We start from the raw sequence: 27416 nt of genomic DNA, 5'->3' as shown, positions 1-27416 counted from the left end.
TGTAGGTCTCACGTGAAGTGTTCTTATCACAATAGAAAAAGACATTTGCTAATTCTAATTTCTGCCCTTTCCATCTAGAGTTAGTTTACTCGGGAATATTCATAGATTTCCTAATATATGAATGCTTCATCTAGGTGCTGCTATGAAAGTTGAGAGGACACACGCCATAGGCTCCCTTGGGAAGCACACATCTGAGAAATTAGACACTCAGAGGATGAGCGGAAGGTTCCCGACACCAGTCTCCACACTTTCCATCAACGGTAGTGAGAGAACACTGTTCAGTTCAGCCCAGTGATGAGATGGTAGAAAGAGAGCTGTGAACAGCTTCATGGAAATGAATATCCAGGAGCCAGCAACTCCTGAAGCAAGATCATTCACACCTGAGGTGGAAAAACAAGCCCAGTTTCCCATCACCTTCTGAGACTTATCAATCAAGAGCCACGCCAGCAAATGGGAAGAGAGAGATTTTGTGACCAATCAGGAGCAGGCACAGCCTTTACGTCTCAGTCTCTACAGCTGCTCCTTGATGGCCAGTCAGGAGGACCAGGGACCAGACTGGGTGAGGAGGTCTTATCTCTGATCTTTCTTTTCCTTCATTTTCCACTCTCAGAGCTTACTGTAGGTCGGGGGGTGCTTAAAGGACAAGAGAGAGGGGTACCAGAAATGGCCAGGTCCCCCCCGCTTTGTTTTGGCAAGGGTGTACTAAAGTGAAAAGCATTTAAATTCACAGAGAGGTTGTGTATCCAGCACTTTCCCTCTGTAAATCTCCATGTTTCTCAACTTTTTTTTGCTGGTATTTACCTGTTCCCCGCCCCCCTCCCGCCCCAGGTAGTTCCGATTTTTATTTTAACAACACATCTTTAGGCTGACCCTTGCCTACATGAAACAAACAATGCTAACAAAGCAACACAGACTTCCATTTGTATTCTTATTTCTATTTTTAATTTGAGGATAATTACTTTACAATGTTGTGTTGGCTTCTGCCATACAACAATCCTCTCTCCCACGGACTGCAGCACACAAGGCTTCCCTGTCCTTCAGTATCTCTGGAGTTTGCTCTAATTCATGTCCATTGAGTCGGTGATGCCATCCAACCATCTCATCCTCTGTGGCCCCCTTTTCCTCCTGCCCTCGATCTTTCCCAGCATCAAGGTCTTTTACAATGAGTTGGCTATTTGAGTCAGGTGGCCAAAGTATTGGAGCTTCAGCATCAGTCCTTCCAGTGAATATTCAGGGTTGATTTCCTTTAGGACTGACGGGTTTGGTCTCCTTGCAGTCCAGGGAATTTGGTTTAGTATAAGCCACATTTTCAGTTGCTAGCACTGAATTCACATACGTGATTTTGGGATGTTGAGAAAGGATGGGGTACTTCCCCCCCTCCCCAATTGAAGCTGGGAAGATAGATTTTAAAGCAAGAAATGCATGATATGATATTCACATCTGTTGAGGTTTAACTTCATCATGACACCCTTCTTCCCAGGTATCATATCACTTATTGCTTCTTTTTGAGAATTTCCCCCTCCCCCTACCGGCTGGAGAAGTCCAGCTCCGCAATCCCGTGACATGATGGCCGAATCTTTTTTTTCTGACTTTGGCTTGTTGTGGTACCTGGAGGAGCTCAAAAAGGAAGAGTTCTGGAAATTTAAGGAGCTCCTCAAGCAAGAACCTCTGAAATTAAAACTCAAGCCCATCCCGTGGACCGAACTAAAGAAGGCTTCACGAGAAAATGTGTCAAAGCTGTTGAGCAAGCATTACCCGGGAAAACTAGCCTGGGACGTGACCCTGAATCTGTTTCTTCAGATCAGTCGGGATGATCTCTGGAGGAAGGCTCGGAATGAGATCCGACGTAAGTGTCCTGGAAGGGATGGGGGGCAGGGACCCACGGGGGTGGCTGGTTTACTGGGAGCTTCTAATGAAGGTCACATCATTACTGAGTTAGCGGCCACGCCTCCATTTGTTGATAATGTGTTAGGGGTCAGTAGGACCCTTGGAAATAGTAGAATTTCAAGCCAGCTCTGGTCATTCATGGGCCAGAGTGGATGAATAATGTCCTCAGACCATTCATCTAAGTGTCTTCTCCTCATTTTTCTGTTACAAGCTGAGTCAATGCTAGTTTAAAAGATCCCCTGGAGAAGGAAGTGGCAACCCACTCCAGTATTCTTGCCTGGAGAATCCCATGGACAGAGGAGCCTGGCGGGCTATAGTTCATGGGGTTGCAAAGAGTCGGACACGACTGAGCACCTGGGGCTTACTGTCTGTGTCACCAGGACTGCTGAGATGGAATTTCATGATGCTTCTGACCCACCCTTTTTTTTTTTAATAATTTAAAAAAAATTTTATTTTTTAATTGAAGGATAATTGCTCGACAGTACTCTGTTGGTTTCTGCCATACATCAACATGCATCAGCCATAGGTATACACATGTCCCCTTCATCTTGAGCCTCCCTACCACCTCCCACCTCATCCCACCCCTCTAGGTTGTCACACAGACCCAGTTTGAGTGCCCTGCGTCACACAGCAAATTCCCACTGGCTATCTGTTTTACACCTGGTAGTGTATGTTTTCATGCTACTCTCTCCATTTGTCCCACCCTCTCCACCCTTCTTTTGATTAAATATTTTTTTATTGGAGTAGAGTTGACTTGCAGTGTTGTGTTATTGTCTGCTGTACAGCAAAGTGACTCAGTTATACATGTACATGTGTCCACTCTTTTAAAGGTTCTTTTCCCATTCAGGTCACATCTTTTTCACCAGATTTGCACAAGAAACTAGGCAGAATCCTAAGATGAGGAGATAGCAGATGCCCCCGCTCCCACAGGAAGCACTTCTCATGTGTGACGTTTCATTTTTACCATGACTCTGAGGTTTGCAAATGAGAAAAATGCAGACCTAACAGTGTCCCCGCATGTTAGATGACGTTTCCAAAAGGGACACATCTGATTCAGGACCAGTTATTTTTGACTTACTGAAGGGCTTTACATCCTCCTCTGGAAGAGTACGCTATTTTTTTTCCCCTCAGAGAATAACATCAGTTGAGTTGTAAATCCTGGCAAACAAAGTGACAAAATACCAGACAAATCACCCAGTAATTTTTTTCTCTTTATATATATACACACATATATTTAAATTTATTTTTGAGTGACTGTTTGATCTTAAATTGGAGTTCATGAACATGGAAACTCTTCCAATATTTCTTTAGATTTTATTTTTCTGCTCTCAAGGTTCTCTTTTATCTGTTTTCATGGCTTTATTATGATTTCTTAAAAGGAATTATTGTTGATTTATAATGTTATAATGTTGTGTACGTTTCAGATGTATAGCCATGTAATATATAATTTATATTATACATTAAATATGTTAGTAATAATTTGTTGTTGTTTAGTCACCAAATTGTGGAGAAGGCAATGGCAACCCACTCCAGTACTCTTGCCTGGCAAATCCCATGGACGGAGGAGCCTGGTAGGCTGCAGTCCATGGGGTCGTGAAGAGTCGGACACGACTGAGCGACTTCACTTTCACTTTTCACTTTCATGCATTGGAGAAGGATGTGGCAACCCATTCCAGTGTTCCTGCCTGGAGAATCCCAGGGACAGGGGTGCCTGGTGGGCTGCCGTCTCTGGGGTCTCACAGAGTCGGACACGACTGAAGCGACTTAGCAGCAGCAGTCGCCAAATTGTGTCCAACTCTTTGCAACCCCATAGACTGTAGCCCTTCAGGCTCCTCTGAACATGGGATTTCCCAGCCAAGAAAAACTGGAGTGGGTTGCCATTTCTTTCTCCAGGGGATCTTTCTGACATATAATTTATATATTATGTATTATAAACACAATATACATAAATATTATATAGTACATAAATAAGGTATATATATTTCATATTCTTTTCCTTTATAAGTTATTACAAAATAATGAGTAAAGTTTCCTGTGCTATGCAGTAGGTCCTTGCTGGTTATCTGTTTTATACATGTTCAGTTGTGTCTGACTCTTAGTGACCCCATGGATCGTAGCCTACCAGGCTCCTCTGTCCATGGAATTCTCCAGGCAAGAATACTGAAGTGGGTTGCCATTTCCTTCTCCAGAGTGTCTTTCTGACCCAGGGAATGACCATGTCTCCTGCATTGGCAGGTGGGTTCTTTGCTGCTAAGCCATCATGGAATCCCTAAATAGCAGTGCTTATGAATTCTTGACTGTGCAGATAGTGTTCTTCTAGTTTGAAATGTAATCCCCAGGCATTCATATTCTGTGTAAAATCTGGGGTAGATTTTTTTGGGGGGATTATGTTTTTGTCTAGGTCTATGCCCAGCAGTGGGATTTCTGGGCCATGTGATAGTTTTATTCCTAGGTTCTTAGGACACATTGGGAGAAGGTGAGGGTGGGATGAATTAAAAGAGTAGTACTGACATATACACACTACCATGTGTAAAACAGATAGCTAGTGGGAAGCTGCTGTGTAGCACGAGGAGCTCAGCTTGGTGCTCTGTGATGACCCACATATTTAGGGATTCCATGATGGCTCAGCAGCAAAGAACTCACCTGCCAAAGCAGGAGACATATAACTAATTCACATTGTTGTACAGCATAAAATAACACAACATTATAAAGTAATTACCCTCTAATTAAAAAAATCCTATAAGCCATAATGGAAAAGAATATTAAAAAGAATGAATATATAAGTATAACCGAATCAGTTTGCTATACAATAGGAATGAACAACATTGTACATCAACTATACTTTAATAAAAATGGTCCCCTATGGGCATACATCAGTCTTTGCATGTATGTTTGAGTAAATCCATAGGGTTTGTTCTCAGTACCAAATATGGGGTGTATTTTTTTAAATTATCTTCTCTTCTGTCCCTGTTAATTCAGAGAGGATAAACCCATATAGAAGCCACATGAAGCAGAAATTCCAAGTCCTATGGGAGAAGGAGCCCTGCCTTCTGGTTCCTGAAGATTTCTACGAAGAGACCACAAAGAGCGAGTACGAACACCTGAGCACTGTCTACCTTGATGCCCTCAAGCCTGGAGAGTCCTCACCCACTGTGATCTTGCACGGTCCTGAAGGGATTGGAAAAACAACCTTTCTGAGAAAAGTGATGCTGGAGTGGGCCAAGGGAAACCTATGGAGGGACAGGTTCTCGTTCGTCTTCTTCCTCACGGGCCGTGAAATGAATGGTGTGACGGACATGAGTCTGGTGGAGCTGCTCTCCAGGGACTGGCCTGAGTCTTCAGAGCCCATTGAAGACATCTTTTCCCAGCCAGAGAGAATCCTCTTTATCTTGGATGGCGTGGAGGAACTGAAGTTTGACTTGGATTGCAACACTGACCTCTGTGAAGACTGGGAGCAGCCACGCTCCATGCAGGTTGTCCTGCAGAGCCTGCTGCAGAAACGGATGCTCCCAGAATGCTCTCTGCTCCTCGCACTCAGCAAGATGGGGATGAGAAAAAACCACTCCTTGTTGAAGCACATGAAATGCATCTTTCTCATGGGGTTCTCTGAGCGCCAAAGGAAACTGTATTTCTCCCATTACTTCCAGGAAAAGGATGCATCCTCGAGAGCCTTCAGTTTTGTGAGGGAGAAGAGCTCACTCTTCATCTTGTGCCAGAGCCCCTTTCTCTGTTGGCTGGTCTGTACCAGCTTGAAGTGTCAGTTGGAGAAAGGAGAAGACCTGGAGCTGGACTCTGAAACCATCACTGGTTTGTACGTGTCTTTCTTCACGAAAGTATTCAAATCAGGAAGTGAGACCTGTCCACTGAAGCAGAGAAGAGCCCGTCTGAAAAGCCTGTGTACCTTGGCTGCCGAGGGTATGTGGACTCACACGTTCCTGTTTTGCCCCGAGGACCTCAGGAGGAACGGGGTGTCCGAATCGGACACCTCGATGTGGTTAGATACGAAACTTCTTCACAGGAGTGATGACTGCCTTGCCTTCATCCATACCTGTATCCAAGAATTTTGTGCCGCCATGTTCTACATGTTCACACGCCCCAAGGACCCACCTCACTCGGTCATTGGAAATGTGACCCAGCTCATCACCAGGGCTGTGAGCGAACACTACTCCCGCTTGTCCTGGACAGCGGTATTCCTGTTTGTGTTCTCAACTGAAAGGATGACCCACAGGCTGGAGACGTCCTTTGGTTTTCCACTGTCTAAAGAGATAAAGCAGGAAATAATGCAAAGTCTTGACGCTTTAAGTCAGTATGACCCCAATAATGTCATGATGAGTTTCCAGGCATTGTTCAATTGTTTGTTTGAGACCCAGGACCCAGAATTTGTAGCCCAAGTGGTGAATTTCTTCAAAGACATTGACATTTATATTGGTACCAAAGAGGAACTGATAATATGTGCAGCCTGTCTGAAATATTGCCATAGTCTGCAGAAATTTCACCTGTGTATGGAACATGTCTTCCCAGATGAGTCTGGATACATCTCAAAGTAAGTCCATGTATTAATTCCCTCTCTCCTACATGCCATATTTGTGCCAGTCCCAGATAGGCTTCCCTGGTAGCTCAGATGGTAAAGAATCCACCCGTAGTGCCGGAGACCCGGGTTCGATCCCTGGGTGGGAAAATCCCCTGGAGAAGGGAATGGCAACCAACTGCAGTATTCTTGCCTGGGAAGTTCCATGGACAGAGGAGCCTGGTGGGCTACAGTCCATGGGGTTGCAGAGTCAGACACAACTGAGCGACTAACAGTCTTGCTTTTCACTTTCTTTCCAGCCCCCTATGGGTATTTCATAAAACACTGTACTTCTGTACTTAAAAAACGTGACTTTTGTAGTCAGAGACATTGGTTAGAGCCCTTGCACTGCAATTTGCTAGTGTTGTGACCATGAACTGTGAGTCTTCAGTTTTTCCATCTGTATAAACAGGGTTCAGCATCTTCATAGGGCCAATGTCAGGTTGAAAGGTAAGCAGTTTTTATTGTTGCCAGAACAATGCTTCCCCCCACCCCGCCCCATAGCATTTTAGCATATCCTGATAATTCCACTGGGAAGGCACACTTAGAAGATTGTGCCTGATTTCTTTCAGATTTTGCCAATGTGTCTTTTCTCTTTGCTGATTTTATTTATTTAAAAAAAGGATTTATTGATTTTAATTGGAGGCTAATTACTTTACAATATTGTAGTGGTTTTTGCCATACGTTGACATGAATCAGCCATGGGTGTACATGTGTTCCCCATCCTGAACCCCCTCCCTCCCCATCCATCCCTCAGGGTCATCCCAGTGCACCAGCCTTGAGCACCCTGTCTCATGCATCGAACCTGGACTGGCGATCTATTTCACATATGATAATATACATGTTTCAATGCTATTCTCTCATCACCCCACCCTCGCCTTCTCCCACAGAGGCCAAAAGTCTGTTCTTTACATCTGTGTCTCTTTTGCTGTCTTGCATATAGGGTCATCATTACCATCTTTCTAAATTTCATATGTATGTGTTAATACACTGTATTGGTGTTTTTCTTTCTGACTTACTTCACTCTGTATAATAGGCTCCAGTTTCATCCACCTCATTAGAACCGATTCAAATGCATTCTTTTTAACAGCTGAGTAATATTCCATTGTGTATATGTACCATAGCTTTCTTATCCATTCATCTACCAATGGACATCTAGTTTGCTTCCATGTCCTGGCTACTGTAAACAGCACTGTGATGAACATTGGGGTACATGTGTCTCTTTCAACTCTGGTTTCCTTGGTGTGTATGCCCAGCAGTGGGATTGCTGGGTTGTATGGGAGTTCTATTTCCAGTTTTTTAAGGAGTCTCCACACTGTTCTCCATAGTGGCTGTACTAGTTTGCATTCCCACCAACAGTGTAAGAGGGCTCCCTTTTCTCTGCACCGTCTCCAGCATTTATTGTTTGTAGACTTTTTGATAGCAGCCATTCTGACCAGCATGAGATGGTACATCATTGTGGTTTTGATTTGCATTTCTCTGATAATGAGTGTTGTTAAGCATCTTTTTATGTGTTTTGTTAGCCATCTGTATGTCTTCTTTGGAGAACTGTCTGTCTAGTTCTTTGGCCCATTTTTTGATTGGGTCATTTATTTTTCTGAAACTGAGCTGCAGGAGCTGCTTGTATATTTTTGAGATTAATTCTTTGTCAGCTGCTTCATTTGCTATTATTTTCTCCCATTCTGAAGGCTGTCTTTTCACCTTGCTTATAGTGTCCTTCGTTGTGCAAAAGCTTTAAGTTTAATTAGATCCCATTTGTTTATTTTTGCTTTTATTTCCATTACTCTGGGAGGTGGGTCATAGAGGATCCTGCTGTGATTTATGTCAGAGAGGGTTTTGCCTATGTTTTCCTCTAGGAGTTTTATAGTTTCTGGATTTACGTTTAGATCTTTAATCCATTTTGAGTTTATTTTTGTGTATGGTGTTAGAAAGTGTTCTAGTTTCATTCTTTTACAGTGGTTGACCAGTTTTCCCAGCACCACTTGTTAAAGAGATTGTCTTTTCTCCATTGTATATTCTTGCCTCCTTTGTCAAAGATAAGGTGTCTATAGGTATGTGAATTTATCTCTGGGCTTTCTATTTTGTTCCATTGACCTGTATTTCTGTCTTTGTGCCAGTACCATACTGTCTTGATGACTGTAGCTTTGTAATTATAGCCTGAAGTCAGGCAGGTTGATTCCTCCAGTTCCATTCTTCTTTATCAAGATTGCTTTGGCTATTCGAGGTTTTTTTGTATTTCCATACAAATTGTGGAATTCTTTGCTCTAGTTCTGTGAAAAATATCGTTGGTAGCTTGATAGGGGTTGCATTGAATCTATAGATTGCTTTGGGTAGTATACTCACTTTCACTATATTGATTCTTCTGATCCAAGAACATGGTATATTTCTCCATCTATTTGTGTCATCTTTGATTTCTTTCATCAGTGTTTTATAGTTTTCTATATATAGGTCTTTTGTTTCTTTAGGTAGATTTATTCCTAGGTATTTTATTCTTTTTGTTGCAATGGTAAAAGGAATTGTTTCCTTAATTTCTCTTTGTTTTCTCATTGTTAGTGTATAGGAATGCAAGGAATTTCTGTGTATTAATTTTATACCCTGCAACTTTACTATATTCATTGATTAGCTCTAGTAATTTTCTGGTGGTGTCCTTAGGGTTTTCTATGTAGAGGATCATGTCATCTGAAAACAGAGTTTTACTTCTTCTTTTCTAATCTGGATTCCTTTTATTTCTTTTTCTTCTTTGATTGCTGTGGCTAAAACTTCCAAAATTATGTTGAATGGTAGTGGTGAGAGTGGACACCCTTGTCTTGTTCCTGACTTTAGGGGAAATGCTTTCAGTTTTTCACCATTGAGGATAATGTTTGCTGTGGGCTTATCATATATGGCTTTTATTATATTGAGGTATGTTCCTTCTATGCTTGCTTTCTGGAAGGTTTTTAATCATAAATGGATGTTGAATTTTGTCAAAGGCTTTCTCTGCATCTATTGAGATAATCATATGGTTTTTCTCTTTCAATTTGTTAATGTGGTGTATTACATTGATTGATTTGTGAATATTGAAGAATCCTTGCATCCCTGGGCTGATTTTAACTTGCATTCTTTCATTAGGCTCAGGCTCCCAGCTCACACTTTAGCTCTCAAACACATACCCTCTTTCATTGTCATTAAAAAAAAAAAATTAATGTATAGTTGAGGGATTTCCCTAGTGGTCTGGTGGTTAAGACTCCATGCTTCCATTGCAGGGGACATGGGTTTGATCCCTGACTGGGGAACTAAGATCCCATGTGCTGTGTGGCACAGCCAAAAAAATGTATAATTGACATGCAACATCATATTGGATTCAGGTGTGCAGCATAATTTTTAATATTTGTATATATGGTGAAATGGTCACCACAGTAAGTCTAGTTAATATCTTTTACCATACATGAAAAGTGAAAGTGTTAGTCACTCAGTTGTGTCCAGTTCTTTGCAATCCCATGGACTGCAGTGTGCCAGGCTGCTCTGGCCCATGGAATTTTCCAAGCAAAAATACTGGGGTGGGTTGCCGTTCCCTTCTCCAGGGGAACTACCTGACCGACGGATTGAACCCAGGTCTCCCGCACTGCAGACAGATTCTTTACCATCTGAGGACCAGTTAACATCTGTCATACATAGTTACAGATTATTTTGCCCATAATGAGGACTTTTGTATCTACCCTAATGTTTGTAGCAGCCTTATTAAGGTATGGAAAGAACTTAGGTGTCCATCAATAGATGAATGAATAAAGAAGATGTGATATATATATATATATCTATATATATATATATATCACATATATATGGAATGTAGAAAGATGGTACCAAAGAATTTATTTGCAGGACAGCAATGGAGAAACAGACAATAAGGGACAGACTTATGGACACGGGGGTGGGGAGGAGAGGGTGAGATGTATGGAGAGAGTTACATGGAAGCTTATATTACCATATGTAAAATAGATAGCCAATTTGTGAATTTTCTGTAGGTCTCAGGGAACTCAAACAGGGTCTCTATACCAACCTAGAGGGGTGAGAGGGGAGGGAGATGGGACAGAGGTTCAAGAGGGAGGGGACCGATGGCTGATTCATGTTGAGGTTTGACAGAAAACAACCAAATTCTGTAATGCAATTATCTTTTACTTAAAAAATAAATTTAAAAAGATGTGATATAGATAGATAGAATATTAACTCAGCCATAAAATTGATATCTTGCCAATTATGACAGCATGGATGGATCTGTAGGATATTATGCTTAGTGAAATAAATCAGAGAAAGATAAGAACTGTACAATTTCACTTATATGTGGAATCAAAAAGATAAAACAAATGAACAAACATATATAGTAGTATATATGTGTCAATCCCAAATTCCTTATTTATCTCTCCCCCTATGTTTCCCCTTTGGTAGCAGTAAGTTTGTTTTTAAAGTCTGTTTCTGTTTTGTAAATAAGTTCATTTGTATTATTTTAGATTCTGCATACAAGCAATATCCCATGATATTTGCCTTCCTCTTGCCTGACTTACTTCACTTACTTTGGTAATCTCCATGTCTGTCCATGTTGCTGCAAATGGCATTATTTCATTCTTTTTTAATGGCTGAGTAATATTCCATTGTGTGTATATGTATATACACTACATCTTTATCCATTCATCTGTTGATGGACATTTTTGTTGCCATGTCTTGGCTATTGTTAACAGTGCTGCGGTGAACATAGGAGTGCATGTATCCTTTTGAATATATCTGCTTTTCTCCAGATATGTGCCCAGGAGTGAAATTGCTGGATTGTATGGCAACTCTATTTCTGGCTTTATAAAAAAATTAATTTATTTATTTTTGGCTTTGCTGGGTCCTTGTTTGCTGCCTGCAGGCTTTCTCTCGTTGTAGTAAGCAGGGGCTCCTCTCTAGTTGAAGTGTGCGGGCTTCTCATTGCGGTGGCTTCTCTTGTTGCAGAGCACAGGCTCTAGAGCACATGGGCTCAGTAGCTCAGACTTAGTAGTCATGGCACACGGGCTTAGTTGCCCCAAGGCACGTGATCTTCCCAGATCTGGGATCAAACTTGTGTCTCTTGCATTGGCAATTCTTTACCACTGAGCCATCAGGGATGGAAGCCCTATTTTTAGCGGTTTAAGGAGTGAGTTGAGTGGAGCCAAGGGAGAATCATGGTATTTGTCTTCCCACAGCACCATCGAGAAGCTCACCCTCTGGCGGGATGTGTGCTCAGCATTCACTGCCAGCGAGGACTTTGAGGTGCTAAATCTGGAGAACTGTCAGTTTGACGAGGCCTCTCTGGCTGTTCTCTGCAGGACGCTATCTCAACCCGTCTGTAAACTCCGCAAGTTCGTGTAAGTCGGATCTTCACCTGTTCTTTAAGTCAATAGCAGGGTGTCATTTTTTTCCACTCTGTTTTCTTTTGAAAACCCGAGCTACAATCTCATGTGTCAAAAGCAAATTCTGAGTGCTTTCCTTGATTTAAGATGTTTCACTGAGTGAGACACAAACTGGGAAAACAGGGAGACTTGAAGACATTCGCTCAAGAAGTTTGGTTGCCAGGTTACAGAGCCTGGGTGAGAAAGGACAGATTTTCCTTTTTTCTGCCGTGACTGGTCCCTAGAACCAGACCTTCCTTCCCACGGCATCACCTCACTTGTGTGCAGACGATTAGCTGTGGAGTTCCTGCTGACTTGGAAAAATCTTGTTGCTGTTTAGTCGCTCAGTTGTGTCTGACTCTTTGCCAGCCCATGGACTGTAGCCTGCCAGGCTCCTCTGTCCATGGGATTCTCCAGGCAAGAATACTGGAGAATACTGGATACTGGAATGGGTTGCTGTGCCCTCCTTCAGGGGATCTTCCCGACCCAGGGATTGAACCTGCGTCTCCTGCATTGGGAGGCAGGTTCTTTACCACTGAGCCACTTGGGAAGCCCAGAGAAATCTTGTTTTGTTTCAGAAGCAGAATTGGCATTTTGGGGAACTTGGTGTTACCTCTGGGTGACACAACTGTGTGTTTTGGTCTAGCGATGTGTTTACACTGAGGCCCCCATTTCAGTTTCTCTGTCACAGATGTTTTAACTGTGATGTAAAACTTGCTTGGGAAGCCCAAGAGCAGATAGTCCTGGTAGTTGGTGATGTTTGCTTGGATGCCGATGGATTGAGAATAGATGTTTCCCAGGAAATGGTGGAGGAAGGTGCTGAGGACAGGTGGTAAAAGAGTCTTAAGTTCATAAAAGAGAGAAATAATAAGAATAGCATAGAATGGGTAGTGTGTATAGAACAATTCTTAGGCCCTGAGCTGGTTGCTTAATATGCACCATCTCCTCTGTCTTGTAATCCTTATAACAATTTCGTCATGACCTTTTTACAAAACAAATACCAGAAGCATAGTGAAGATCACAGTAATTCTCTGATGCTTTTCTTTCTATGGTGGAAAGACTGCTTTTTATGACAGCTAGGAAGTCAAGGAGAGGAGATGTTTCTCTAATGGAGAGACTGCCTTTATGTACAGAAATGTAGTTTTTTCTGTGTAATTTTTAAAATTTAACTTTTATATTATATTGAACTGTAGTTGATTCACAATGTTATGTTAGTTTCAGGTGCACAGCAAAATTAGTTAAAAAAATATATATATACACACACACATACATATATACATACATGCATACATACATATATCTTGGCTTCCCAGGTGGTGCTAGTGGTCAAGAACCTGTGTGCCAATGCAGGAGACATAAGGGACTCAGGTTCGATCCCTGGGTTGGGAAGATCCCTTGAGGAGGGTGTGGCACCCCACTCCAGTATTCTTGCCTGGAGAATCCCATGGGCAGAGGAGCCTGGCGGGCTACAGTCCCTGGGGCCACAAAGAGTTGGACCAGAGTGAAGCAACTTAGCGCACAGGCACACATACATGTATCCACTCTTTTCAGATTCTTTTCCCATACAGATCATCACAGAGTACTGAGTAGAGTTCCCTGTGTTACACAGAGGGTCCTTGTTGGTTATCTGTTTTGTAAACAGGAGTGCATATGTGTTAATCTCAAACTCCTAATTTATTCCTCCCCGCCGACCTTTCCCCTTTGGTAACCATAAGTTTGTTTTTGAAGTCTGTGAGCCTGTTCCTGTTTTGCTAATAAGTTTCTTTGTATCATTTTTTTTTTAAAGATTCCACATATGAGTGATGTCACATGGTATTTGTCTTTCTCTGTCTCACTTTACTTAGTGTGATCATCTCTAGGTCCATCCATGTTGCTGCAAAGGCATGATTTCCTTCTTTTATGGCTGAGTAGGATTCCATTGTATATATGGACCACGTCTTCTTTATCCATTCATCTGTCCATGGACATTTAGGTTGCTTTCATGTCTTGGCTATTGTGAACACTGCTGCTATGAGCACTGGGGTACTTGTGCCTTTTCAAATTATGGTTTTCTGTGGATGCATACCCAGGAGTGGAATTGCTGGATCATATGGTATCTCTGTTTTTAGGTTAAAACCTAAAATCTCCGTTCTGTTCTCCTTTGTTCAGTTCAGTTCAGTTCAGTCGCTCAGTCGTGTCCGACTCTTTGCGACCCCATGAATGGCAGCACACCAAGCCTCCCTGTCCATCACCAGCTCCCAGAGTTCACTCAGACTCACGTCTATCGAGTCGGTGATGCCATCCAGCCATCTCATCCTCTGTCGTCCCCTTCTCCTCCTGCCCCCAATCCCTCCCAGCATGAGTCTTTTCCAATGAGTCAACTCTTCGCATGAGGTGGCCGAGAACTTCCTTCTCTCCACAGCCTCTCCAGCATTGATTATTTGCAGATTTTTTGATGATGGCCTTCTCTGATACTTTGAGAAACTTGGTTTGCCCTAGGCCATCCTGTTGTCTTCAACTCCACAAGCTTATCACTTTCAAGCTAAATTTAACTCCTCCTTCAGCTTAAGTGTCGCTTCTTGCTATATACCAAAACTTGTGAGCCTAGAAACCCACCATAGCTGGGGGTGGTCTTGAGACACAGTGTTTCTCTGACTAATTCACCATGAAGAGGGAAAAAATCTCTCTCTTGTTTACCCTGATGTCTCCAGCAGCCAGCAAAATACAGAGTTTTCCAGGGGCTCTTTAAACTGAGGTCGAGTGAATGTATGGATCCTTGCATTCTGAAAGTGGTTTATTCATTTCACAGAAAGAAACGGACTCATAAATGAATTGCTCTAGATCCTGCATAGATAGTAAAAAATGGACCTCGTCGCAGTATTGTTGTTTTATTTCTTCTGGAAGCTCTGTCAAAAATAAAGTAGGGGACTGACTTGCTCATACATCAGTTCAGTTGTTGTTCAGTCACAAAGTTGTGTCCAACTCTTTGAGACCCCATGGACTGCAGCATGCCAGGCCTCCCTGTCCTTCACTATCTCCTGGAGTTTGCTCAAACTCATGTCCATTGAGTCGGTGATGCCATCCAACCATCTCATCCTCTGTCATCCCCTTCTCCTCCTGCCTTCCATCTTTCCCAGCATCAAGGTCTTTTCCAATGAGTTGGCTCTTCACATCAGGTGGCCAAAGTATTGGAGCTTCAGCTTCAGCATCAGTCCTTCCAATGAATATTCAGGGTTGATTTCCTTTAGGACTGACTGGTTTGATCTCCTTGGACTCTCAAGAGTCTTCTCCAGTATATACAGTTTATTGAAAAACGAGGACTAGTGGTCTTATACGGAGAAGGCAATGGCACCCCACTCCAGTACTCTTGCCTGGAAAATCCCATGGACGGAGGAGCCTGGTAGGCTGCAGTCCATGGGGTCGCTAAGAGTCGGACTCGACTGAGCGACTTCACTTTCACTTTTCACTTTCATGTGTTGGAGAAGGAAATGACAACCCACTCCAGTGTTCTTGCCTGGAGAATCCCAGGGACGGGGGAGCCTGGTGAGATGCCCTCTATGGGGTCGCACAGAGTCGGACATGACTGACCGACTTAGCAGCAGCAGCAGCAGTGGTCTTCTAATTGAGAGATTGGCTGTTGATTTTAAACGGGGCAGATGACTCTGTAAAGAAGGGGACCAGGTATCTGAAACCACCTGAGTGAAGGTGTGAATGAAAATGTGCATGTCCTTCCAAGGACCCTGGGGTTCCAAAATGAGGAAAACAGTTCCTCTTCAGTGTACACAGAAATGAACTATCATCATACCTAGAGTTTTTTTTTTTTAAAGAACTTTTTATTTTGTGTTGGGGTAGAGACGATTAACAATGTTGAGGTAATTTTAGGTGAACAGCAAAGAGACTTAGCCATACAGATACAGGTATCCATTCTCCCCCAAGCCCCTTCCCCTCCAGGCTCCCACATAACACTGGACAGAGTTCCCTGTGCTCTACAGTAGGTTCTTGTTGGTTATCCATTTTAAATATAGCAGTGTGTACCTGTCCATCCCAAAGTCCCTAACTATCCCTTCCCTTCTGGCAACCATAAGTCCATTCTCTTAAGTCTGTGACTCTCTTTCTATTTTGTAAGTAAGTTCGTTTGTATCATTTATTTTTATATTCCACATATAAGGGATGTCATACAGTATTTCTCATTCTCTGTCTGACTTACTTCACTCATTATGACATTCCCTGGGTCCATCTGTGTTGCTGCAAATGGTATTATTTCATTTCTTTTTAATGGCTGAGTAATATTCCATTGTGTATATGGAATGTAACACATCTTCTTTATCCATTCCTCTATCAGAGGGGGCAATAAATGGTAATTTCTTAACCATCATGATCTACTTGTTTTGTGATGAACCTTCACCATTAAGTTAATTTACCCAACCTTCAGAATATCCAGGAGAAAAGCAAACATTTGAATCCAGTTTTCTCAACCTCAGGAGCCTGGGTCTCCAACCAGGGCATATACCATCTTTCTTTAATTTGTTTTATTTTTTTAAAGAAAACTTTAAAAAATTGTTTCCTTTAAAAAAAAAACCCTTAAAAAATTTTAGACCAAAATGATCTTTTCCTTGGGGAAGACAGTCTTGTTTGGACATGGGAGGTATTGCCAGATATAGGAGTGCAGGGAGGCACAAACATGGTGCCTGGAATTTAACATGGGCTCAGTCTGGTTTCCTTATAATATCTGTGGTGGAATGCAGAAGTGGAGGGACTAGGCAGAAACAGGAGACCTCTAAGCACCTGATGTCCAAAGATCCCAGAGAGAATTCATAGGCGGGAATAACCAGAAGAGGGCTTCCCAGATGGTGCAACTGGTAAAGAACCCGACTGCCAGTGCAGGAGACATAAGAGACACAGGTTCAACCCCTGGGACAGGAAGGTCATGGCAACCCACCCCAGTTTTCTTGCCTGGAGAATCCCACGGACAGAGGATCCTGGTGGGCTACAGTCCGTGGAGTCACAAAGAGTCAGACATACTGAAGTGACTTAACGCACACACACACATATACCACCAGAAGAGCCAAATTATTGGAAAAAATTCTGAATCTGGGAAAGATTGAAGACAAAAAGAGAAGAGGGCGGCAGAGGATGAGATGGTTTGATAGCATCACCTACTCAATGGACATGAATTTGAGCAAACTCTGGGAGATAGTAAAGGACAGGAGAACCTGGTGTGCTGCATTCCATGGGGTTGCAAAGGGTTGGACATGACTTAGTGACTGAACAATAACAAACCAGATATTAAAAAAAATATATCAGGAGCCTAAGCATGACAAGTAGGAAGAATTGTATAAGAGGTATCTTGCTTTGGACTTCGTTGCATGAGTTACTGTGTCTCTTCCTCTTCTGCAGGTGTAACTTTGCTTCGAATCTGGCAAATAGCCTAGAATTATTTAAGGCCATTCTTCATAACCCTCATTTGAAGCACCTGAACTTCTATGGCAGCAGCCTCTCCCATATGGATGCCAGGCAGCTGTGCGAGGCGCTGAAACACCCAATGTGTAACATAGAGGAACTCATGTAAGTCTTGGGGTTGTCCTCCGTGATGTAGATTTTTCCCTGTGTGAACCTGGCAGATCGAACATGCCTATCTCCTTTCCTGCCGTGGTCTCTCATGTGTTTCACCACGTCCATCTCAGTATTGGTAGACCTCCTACTAAGATGAGCATGGATGGGTTCTCAAGGGCAAAGCTTCCTCTCAGAAGGTCTGTCCCATCTTTTCTTTTGTGCTCACTTGAATGACCTTACAGATCCCTTATCTGATTCTCCTTGACTCTCCTCTCAACCAACCCTACCAAAGCCATAATTCCCATTTCTTTTCCCTTGAAGACAGTCACAGAGACTTAAAATGAGAAAGGTTGTGGATGATCACAAATGTCATCTTGGAATGTGGCAGATAATAGAGGATAGAGGGAAAGTAATTTCCCCCAAATCATTGCTTTCTCCTGAAAATTATCTGGGATGCCTTTAGTCTCATTGGGGGATTTCTAAACAGACTCAGTCTTTTTTTCAGCAGGAAGAACAACGAGAAGTAGTAGAAATAGCAATAAACAAAAGCAACTTGTTAAATCCACCAAGAAGACACACTCTTCTCTCCACCAGTAATATGACTGACAGATCACATGCACTTGGTTAATTTCACCTATCAAGATTCATCAGGAGGGAGAGGAAGGGTCCATGCATAAGAGTTGTTTGAACATACAGGCTTGCTTTGTTGTTGTTGTTCAGTTGCTAACTTGTGTCCGACTCTTTGCGACCCCATGAACTGCAGCACACCAAGCTTCCCTGTCCTTCACTATCTCCCAGAGTTTACTGAAACTCATGTCCATTGAGTTGGTGACACCATCCAACCATCTCATCCTCTGTCATCCCCTTCTCTTCCCGCCTTCCGTCTGTCCCAGCATCAGGGTCTTTTCCAATGAGTCGGCTCTTCACATCAGGTGGCCAAAGTATTGGAGCTTCAGCTTCAGCATCAGTCCTTCCAATAACTATTCAGGATTGATTTCCTTTAGGACTGACTGGTTTGATCTCCTTGCTGTCCAAGGGACTCTCCAGAGTCTTCTCTAGCACCACAATTTGAAAGCATTTCTAATTTGAGTGGAAAGCAACAGGGATTCATGCAGAGAATGGTGTAATTACCTCTGCTTTTTGAAGAGTCTGGAGTTGGCAGGTGCTGGATTGGAGGCTCTGATGTGGTCCAGGGCCAGTTGCCCAGACACCCTGTAAACATCCTGGCCGCCCCCCACCACCCGTCTCTCCCGCAGGCTGGGGAAATGTGACATCACGGGTGAAGCCTGCGAAGACATCGCCTCTGTTCTCGTCCACAACAAGAAGCTGAAGCTTCTCTCCGTGTGCGAGAATGCCCTGAAGGACGATGGGGTGCGGGTGCTGTGTGAGGCACTGAAGAACCCAGACTGTGCCCTGGAGGCGCTGCTGTGAGTCGGTGTCGGGGAGGGGAGCCTGGGGGGACGGCCGCGGACCGCCCCCACACCACGGTCCAGCAAAGCGGGCTTGCCCTGCAGGGGGGCCTGGGGTTGAATGATGAATTCTAGAGAAGCAAGACTAGCCCTTAGCATCCAGCTTGGTGCCCTGGTTATCATAAAAGACGGTTGGTGCTTCTGTAGGTATACTGGGTGCTTGGTGCGGGGGATTCATCTGATTACTTGCAGGTGTGGGGCTTCACATGTCCTCGGTTATCACTGGACCCCTCCCCCACCCCCCAGTGTCCCCATCTCTTTCTTGCCTGGAGTTTCTATAAACCAAACTGACTCTTTGTCGGTGGCAGTAGAAAGGGTTGTCTATTTACCCAGGGGGCCACAGGAGAAACTTAGTGTTAATTTCAAAAGAATACCTTAAAGTGGGGGAAGGGAGCAAGCATGCCCAAGTGTATGGAAGTGAATAGGTGGTCTAGAAACAAAGCTTTTGTGTGTGTGCGTGTACACAGGTGTGTATATAGACATAAGTATTACATGCACACACAAAGTGGCATTTACAATAGAAGGCTAGAATATTATTACTGAGATGATTTTTTTTTAGATTATAAAAAAGTCAATACTAAAATAAGTTCCAGGAACATTAAACATTAAAACCAAACTATTAAAAAAAAATAAGGGAAAACGCTGAACTATAACGATTTAGACCAAGAAATATTTAGAGGCACAAAAGAAATTACATATTGGAAGATGAAAGGACTTGGCTATTAAATCTTGCCTGATATTATTCAGTAAATAAAATTAAAGCATATTCAATAGCTGGTAATTTAAGTGGGATACATTTATATAAGAGTTCTTTAAAATACATCATTTAACCTTTTTTGTTTTTAAACTTGAATCTTTATTCCTTTAAAAATGAAAGACTACTGAAGGTGCAAGAAAGTCACTAGTAATTTTAAAATAAAAAATGTTTAACCGATTTCTGTACTTTTTATTTTGAACTAGTTTTAGGCTTGGAACAAAGTTGGAAAAATAGCAGAAAAATTCTCTTATAGCCCTTACCCCATTCCCCTAATGTTCAACCTTTTTTTTTTTTTTTTCCAAATAGTTAATATTTTTAGTATTTAAATGTTTAATACCATTTTAAACAAATGTGCAGATTTTAAAAATATATTCCACTAGGTCAGAATTCTGCAAAATGGGCAAATTTATAGTATAATAGAAAGCATTAAGTTTTAATTGGCTAATAAATAAAAAAAAAATGAAAAGTCCATTTATAACAAACCTTGCTGCTGCTAAGTCACGTCAGTGTGTCCGACTCTGTGCGACCCCATAGACGGCAGCCCACCAGGCTCCCTCGTCCCTGGCAAGAACACTGGAGTGGGTTGCCATTTCCTTCTCCGATGCATGAAAGTGAAAAGTGAAAAGGGAAGTCGCTCAGTTGTGTCCTACTCTTAGCGACCCCATGGACTGCAGCCCACCAGGCTCCTCTGTCCATGGGATTTCCCAGACAAGAGTACTGGAGTGGGGTGCCAAAAATTTTTGATGCAAGGTATTAATTCAGTACAATGTAAAATGGCAGAAAGTGGAGATATTTAGGGAAGGCATAATTGTAGAGTCATGGAAAATTTGGAGATTATATTAAGTGACCGTTAAAGTCTTACATTTTCTTTTTTTAACTTTTTATTTTGTATTGGATTATTGCTGATTAGCAATGTTCTGATAGTTTCAGGTGGACAGCAAAGGGACTCAGCCACACATATACATGTATCTGTTCTCCCCCCAAACCCCCCTCCTTTCCAGGCTGCCATAGCGTTCCCTGTGCTTTACAGTAGGGCCTTGTTGGTTCTCCATTTTAAATACAGCAGTGTGTACATGTTTGTCCCAAACTCCCTGACTATCCCTTCCCACCTGACCATAGTTCTTTCTCTAAGTCTGTGAGTCTCTTTCTGTTTTGTACCTAAGTTCATGTGTATCATTCTTTTTAGATTCCCCTTGCTACACATTTAAAAAATTTTTTAAATTTATTTTTGGTCGCGCTGGGTCTTCACGGCTGCGCACAGGCTTTCCCTAGTGACGGTGAGCGGTGGCTTCTCTTGTTGCGAGCACAGGCTCAGGAGTTGTGGCTCACAGGCTTCATTGCTCTGAGGCATGTGGCATCTTCCCGGACCAGGGATCGAACCTATGTCCCCTTCATTGGCAGGTGGATTCCTATCCACTGTACCCTCAGGGAAGTCACCTCTGCTACACGTTTTAATCCTCTTATTTTTCTAAATGACCACAGAGTACAAGAAAGTTTTTACATGTAGTTTCATGAAAAGAGTACCCTATTGAGCTTATGTGGGCCTGCCAGGTGGCGCAGTGGTGAAGAATCCGCTTGCCAGTGCAGGAGACTTAGTTTCCATCCCTGAGTCAGGAAGACCCCCTGGAGGAGGAAATGCCAACTCACTCCAGTATTCTTGCCTGGGAAATCCCATGGACAGAGGAACCTGAAGGGCTACAGTCCATGGAGTTGCAAAGCGTAGGACATGACTGAGTGACTGAATGAGAACATAGAACTTGCACAGACTGACGGATGATGTGTGTGTCTTTGCAGATTGTCCCACTGTTGCTTCACCTCTGCAGCCTGTGACTACCTCTCCCAAGTCCTTCTGTGCAACAGATCCCTGACTTTTCTCGACCTGGGGTCAAACGTCCTGAAAGATGAGGGAGTGACAACTTTGTGTGAATCAGTGAAGCACCCAAGCTGCAACCTACAGGAGTTATGGTACGCCTGGCTGGGGTTTGTTTGAATGTCAGTGTTTGATTTTGATTTTTGGCTCTTAGCAGCCCAGGAAAGGAACAGGAAGAGAGGAAAAGCATGGAGTCTTCTGAAAAAGAAAAAAAACCAGCAAGGCTCAATGGTTACCCCACCTGATACTTCTGGGGCTTCCTGGCTGACAGATGTGTGTCTATTTTTTTTTTTTTTTACTCTACCTTTTCAAGTTGATTTTTTTTATTGCAGGATAATTGCTTTACAGTGTTGTGGTGGTCTCTGCCATACATCAATGTGAATCAGTCATAATTCTATATATAATCTCCTTGCTCTTTAGCCTCCTCCCCTCATCCCACCCACCTTGGTCATCACAGAGTGCTAGGCTGAGCTCCCTGTGCTATATGGCAGCTTCCCACTAGCTATCTGATTTATACAGGTTGTGCTTGCTTAGTCGCTCAGTCATGTCCAACTCTTTGCAACCCCATGGACTGTAGCCCGCCAGGCTCCTCTGTCCATGGGGATTCTCCAGGCAAGAATACTGGAGTGGGTTGCCATTTCCTCCTCTAGGGGATCTTCCCAACCCAGCGATTGAACCCAGGTCTCCCGCAGTGCAGGCAGATTCTTTCCCGTCTGAGCCACCAGGGAAGCCCGTTTTATACGTGGCACTCTATATATCAGAGAAGGCAATGGCACCCCACTCCAGTACTCTTGCCATGGAAAATCCCATGGACAGAGGAGCCTGGTGGGCTACAGTCCATGGGATCACTGAAGAGTCGGACACGATTGAGCGACTTCACTTTCACTTTTCACTCTGATGCATTGGAGAAGGAAATGGCAACCCACTCCGGTGTTCTTGCCTGGAGAATCCCAGGGACAGAGGAGCCTGGTGGGCTGCCGTCTCTGGGGTCGCAAAGAGTCGGACACGACTGAAGTGACTTGGTGGCAGCAGCAGCAGCAGTCTATATGTGTCAGTGCTTCTTTGTCAGTTTGCCCTACCATCGTCTCCTTCCTCCACCGTGCCCACCAGGCCATTCTCTCTGTCTGCATCTCCATTTCTTCTCTGTAAATAGGCTCATCAGTGCTGTTTTTTCTAGATTCTTAAGATGTGCATATATTATTTGATACTTGTTTTTTCTTTCTGACTTACTTTACTCTGTATATCAGGCTCTAGGTTCATCCACCTAATTACAACTGACTCAAATGCGTTCCTTTTTGTGGCTGAGTACTATTCCATTGTATATATGTACCACAACTTCTTTATCCACTCATCTAGTTTTTTTAAAAATTTTTATTATAGTATATTTGCTTTACAATGTTGTGTTGGTTCCTACTGTAAGCAAAGTGAGTCAGCTATGTGTGTGCATAGATCCCTTCTTGGATTTCCTTCCCACTCAGGTCACCACAGAGCACTGAGTGGTTCCCTGTGCTGTAGAGTAGGTCTTTGTTAGTTATCTGTTTTGTATATGGTAGTGTGTACATGTCAACAATTTGAGCACACTCTGGGAGATAGTGAAGGACAGGGAAGCTTGGTGTGCTGCAGTCCACGGGGACACAAAGAATCGGACACAACTTTGCAACTAAACAACAAGAACAACAGCATGTCAACTGTTGACATTTTGGCTGAGATGGTTTTTTCTTGGGGAGGGCGACTGTCCAGTGGGCTGTAGGATGGTGGTAGCACCCTGTCCCTGTGTGGCAAGCCAAAAAATGTCCCCAGGCACTGCCCAGTGTCTCCTGGGGGCAGGAAGCAAAAATCATTCCTGCTTGAGAACATAGACACACATATACACACTCTATACGTATTCCATATATGTACATAGCAGACATATATGTGTGTATAAATGTGTCTATACATGTGTCCACAGTCTTGCCTACACAGATACACGTTTATCAGATTTACAATATGTACATATGTATGCACGTATGTTCTGTAGACACACTTGCATACTGTGTGAGTTGGGCACAATACTGTGAGGAGCCGTGAGCTTGGAGACAGGAGATACACAGGAGATATCAAATTATGTGAGATATTCAGTGAAGTCCTTCCCAAAACGTACTTTGTATACAGAGACTTGAAGGAAGTAGGGGGTTAACTTGGCATATACTTGGATAAAGAGCATTAGAACCAGCAAGAACAGAGGTCCCTGAGGGGAGAGACTGGGCAGGAAGGAGAGTGCAGGGAGCCCAGGGTTGGGCAGAGGGCAGAAAGGGGAGGAGCTGCGTTGTCTCATCTCTATCATCATCATCTCTATCATTACCTCTATCGTCGTCTCCATCATCTCTGTCATCATCATTGCCATCTCTATCATCTTTCTCATCTGTCATCATCATCATCACCGTCTCCTCTATCACCTCATCGTCGTCTCTGGTATCATCTCCATCATCATCGTCACCATCGTCATCATCTCAGGAACACTTGAGCATTTCTTCCTTTACAGGAATAAGTGAACATAAGTGAAGCCATTACAGATTGGACCTCAGGATCAGATACATTTGCATTTTTTTTCCCTCCAGGTTGATGAATTGCTACTTCACTTCTGTTTGCTGTGTGGACATCTCTACTGTTCTTATCCACAGCGAAAAACTGAAAACCCTGAAACTAGGGAACAATAAGATATACGATACTGGTGCCAAACAGTTATGTAAAGCTCTGAAGCATCCTAAGTGTAAATTAGAGAAACTTGGGTGAGTGTCCATGGATGGTGGGAAAGCTTACCTATTTCAAGAAGAAGAAAAGCTGGAGAATGAAAGGGACGAATGGGATGCAAGTTTAAAAACAAGTGTTTCTGAAGCAATCTGTTAAGTAAAATGCCAGCCATGAAACCAGGGTTTGCTCCAGTTTGCCACGGGCTGACTTGTGGGACTTGTGGGACTTGGTGGTTTTGTTTGTCATATATAGTTTTATCTGTTTATTTGGCTGCTCTGGGCCTTCATTGCTGTGCACGGGCTTTCTCTGACTGCAGCCAGCGGGGCCGAGCGGGTCCCACTCTCTACTTGCGGTGCGCGGGCTTCTCTTTGCAGTGGCTTCTCTTGAGGAGCACAGGCTGCAGGGCACACAGGCTTCAGCAGTTGCGGATTCCGGGCTTGATGGCACAGGCTCAGTAGTTGTGGCTCACAGACTTGGTTGCTCCATGGCATGTGGGATCTTCCTGGACCAGGGATTGAACCCGTGTCTCCTGCATTGGCAGGCGTATTCTTCACCACTAAGCTATCAGGGAAGCCCTGGGACTGGGTGGTTTCTTCCTGGGATGGGGAAGTGAGCTGTTGTGTGCATTGAGGGAAGTTTAGCTGTAACTCTGGCCTCCCTCCACCCACGGGAGGCTAGCAGGACTCCTCACATGTGTCAGATGCCTGCAGACACACTGTGTGCCCCAGTTGAGACCCACTTGTCCAGACTGAATGTCTCTTCTCAGAGGCATGGCCTTGGCACCTCGAGGTGGTGTGTATGCCAGCCCACCTTATGCTGGTGTGTCCCCCTGTGCAGGCTGGAGGCCTGCGAGCTCAGCCCTGCCTCTTGTGAGGACCTAGCCTCGGCTCTCACCACCTGCAAATCGCTGACTTGCGTGAACCTGGAATGGATCACCCTGGACTATGATGGGGCGGCGGTGCTGTGTGAAGCCTTGGTCAGTCTGGAGTGCAGCCTGCAAGTGCTTGGGTGAGTGGTTGCTGTTCTCTCGGTGGTGAGTGACCCCCAAGGGAGGTGGGACCACCGTAGGTTTGTGCAGTCTTGGCACCATTGACATTTGGGCTGGAGACTTCTTTGCTGGGGGTGGCTGTCCTGTGCATTGCAGGATGTTGGTCGAGCGTCTCTGGTCTCAACCCACTCGTTCCATTCCCTGGGGCAATTCCTTTGAGAGATGATGACCAGAGATACAAACTGTAGGCACTCCCATGGTGGTCTGGTGATTAGGCTTCTGCGCTTCCATTGTCATGGCCCGGCTTCAATCTCTGGTTGGGGAACTGAGATCCTGAAAGCCACATGCCCCTCCAGCACCAAGAAAAAAAAAAAAAACCTTCAAAATTGCTGAGACAAGATTCTAATTGTTTTCACCACCAAAAGAGAGAGATTGTGTGATGTGGTAGAGATGTTCGCTAACGCTCTGATGGTAATCACTTTGCAGCATATAAACATATCAAACTTACGTGTTGCGACCTTAACCTTACACAATGTTGTGTGTCAGGTATATCCCAATAAAATTTTAATTAACTTTTAAAAAAGAATGCCCATCGTATCTATCCCCTGAAGTTTTTTTTTTTTTAAAGGCTCCTGGTGTCAAAAGTCCCCTGACAAGCAGAACCACCTCCAGGCAAGAATGACTCCTTTACTAAAAACACCATCTCCTACTTAATTTTCCTGAAAAAGTGCAACCGCAGCTCAGAGCCAGGAGGGTTTCCATCAAGGACAGAGCAGGGTCTTGACACAGAAGTACATTTCTTGAAGAGCAGGAGTCAATATTGTTTGGAACATTATGTTTTTTTTTCTTTTAAACTTTGTATTTTGTACTGGGGTACAGCCAATTAACAAACGTGATAGTTTCAGGTGAACAGTGAAGGGACTCAGCCATACATGTACACGTACCCGTCTGCCTCCAAACCCCACTCCCATCCAGACTGCCACATAACACTGAGCAGGGTTCCCTGTGCTCTACAGTGGGTCCTTGTTGGTTCTCCATTTTAAATACAGCAGTGTGTACATATCCATCCCAAACTCCCAAACTATCCCTTCCCTCCATCCTTCCCCTCTGGCAACCATAAGTTTGAAGAACATTATATTTACATTTAGAGTGTGTGTAGCTGACTTCCATAGAATGAACATTTGAGTGCCTTCCATGTACCAAGACCCTGATGACCTGCAGGGGAGGGACAAATGGTTCACACCCCTCTTGCTCACTTTCCTAGTCTCTAGTAAGGATTTTGTGCATCCTTGGTACAACTCTCCCAGTAAAGAGTGAAGGGGAACTAGCCATTGGGGTGTAGAGAGGGCAGCAATCATGTATCGAGTCAACACAGCTTCTCTTTTTGTATTTTCCCAGCCTGAACAAATCTTCATACGATGAGGAGATTAAGATGATGCTGACGCAGGTGGAAGAGATGAACCCCAACCTCATCATTTCACACCATCTCTGGACTGATAACGAGGGCAGACTCAGGGGTATACTTGTCTGACAAGGGCGCATCCTGAAGTAATCTTCTCACAAAGGTGTCCCCCTTGGTCACCTTGGCATCTCCCCTCCTGAAACACCCTGTCCTGTAAATGGTTCATCAGGGCCAGTTGATGATTTTGGAGCTCTTCCTTCACAGTATTCTAGTGATACGATTGTGGGTTGACTATCTGTGCCTAAATCCTCTACCTCCCATTAAAGTTCCTATCCTGCCTTGCAATGTATAGAAGAAAAAAAAATACATTACATGTAAACACTTGGGAAAGCATGACTTTATTTTCTTACCAGATTTCTCGGGGATGTAGGAGCTTGGGGTTGAAGGAACCATGATCCTCTGACACTTCTGACATAGAACTGCTGCTAGGATGTGTCTCTAGATTTTAGAATTTATTCCCTACATCTAACATCCCACTCACGCCTTTCACTTTGTTTGTCCAAATTTAGTGTTTTTGTTTTTATTTATTTTAATCGGAGGATAATTACTTGACAGTATTGTGATGGTTTGTGCCATACAGCAGTTTGAATCGGCCAGAGGTATACATGCGTCCCCCTCATCCCGAACCCCCTCCCACCTCCTTCCCCCATCCCTCAAGGTTGTCACACAGCACCGGCTTGGGTGCCCTGTGTCATACCCCAAACTCCCACTGGTTATTCTGTTTTATGTATGGTAATGTATATGTTTCAATGCTATTTGCTCAAATCATCCCA

At 43.6% G+C, this 27416-nt stretch overlaps 1 protein-coding gene across 3 annotated transcripts; it reads left to right on the top strand.

The window, feature by feature from the left end:
- The first annotated feature begins 426 nt into the window (after positions 1 to 426).
- NLRP9 (NLR family pyrin domain containing 9) lies at positions 427 to 26973 on the top strand. 3 transcript variants are annotated; one of them, XM_055551705.1, is made up of 10 exons: positions 429 to 559; positions 1481 to 1846; positions 4867 to 6430; positions 11650 to 11811; positions 17212 to 17379; positions 18624 to 18794; positions 21388 to 21558; positions 24061 to 24231; positions 25031 to 25201; positions 26580 to 26973. In XM_055551705.1, exons 2-10 carry the CDS (start codon positions 1564 to 1566, stop codon positions 26710 to 26712), a joined length of 2994 nt encoding a protein of 997 aa, XP_055407680.1. In that variant the 5' UTR covers positions 429 to 559; positions 1481 to 1563; the 3' UTR covers positions 26713 to 26973. The 3 variants fall into 3 exon arrangements, with proteins under 3 accessions (XP_055407682.1, XP_055407681.1, XP_055407680.1); XM_055551707.1 differs by lacking the exon at positions 25031 to 25201 and having other exon boundaries at positions 427 to 559; XM_055551706.1 differs by lacking the exon at positions 11650 to 11811 and having other exon boundaries at positions 428 to 559.
- Positions 26974 to 27416: the final 443 nt, after the last annotated feature.

The sequence above is a fragment of the Bubalus kerabau genome, chromosome 17 (assembly GCF_029407905.1).
Source record: "Bubalus kerabau isolate K-KA32 ecotype Philippines breed swamp buffalo chromosome 17, PCC_UOA_SB_1v2, whole genome shotgun sequence".
NCBI classification, from domain to species: domain Eukaryota; kingdom Metazoa; phylum Chordata; class Mammalia; order Artiodactyla; family Bovidae; genus Bubalus; species Bubalus kerabau.
Note: the sequence above shows the minus strand (reverse complement) of the source record. Positions and strands in the feature narration are given on the sequence as shown.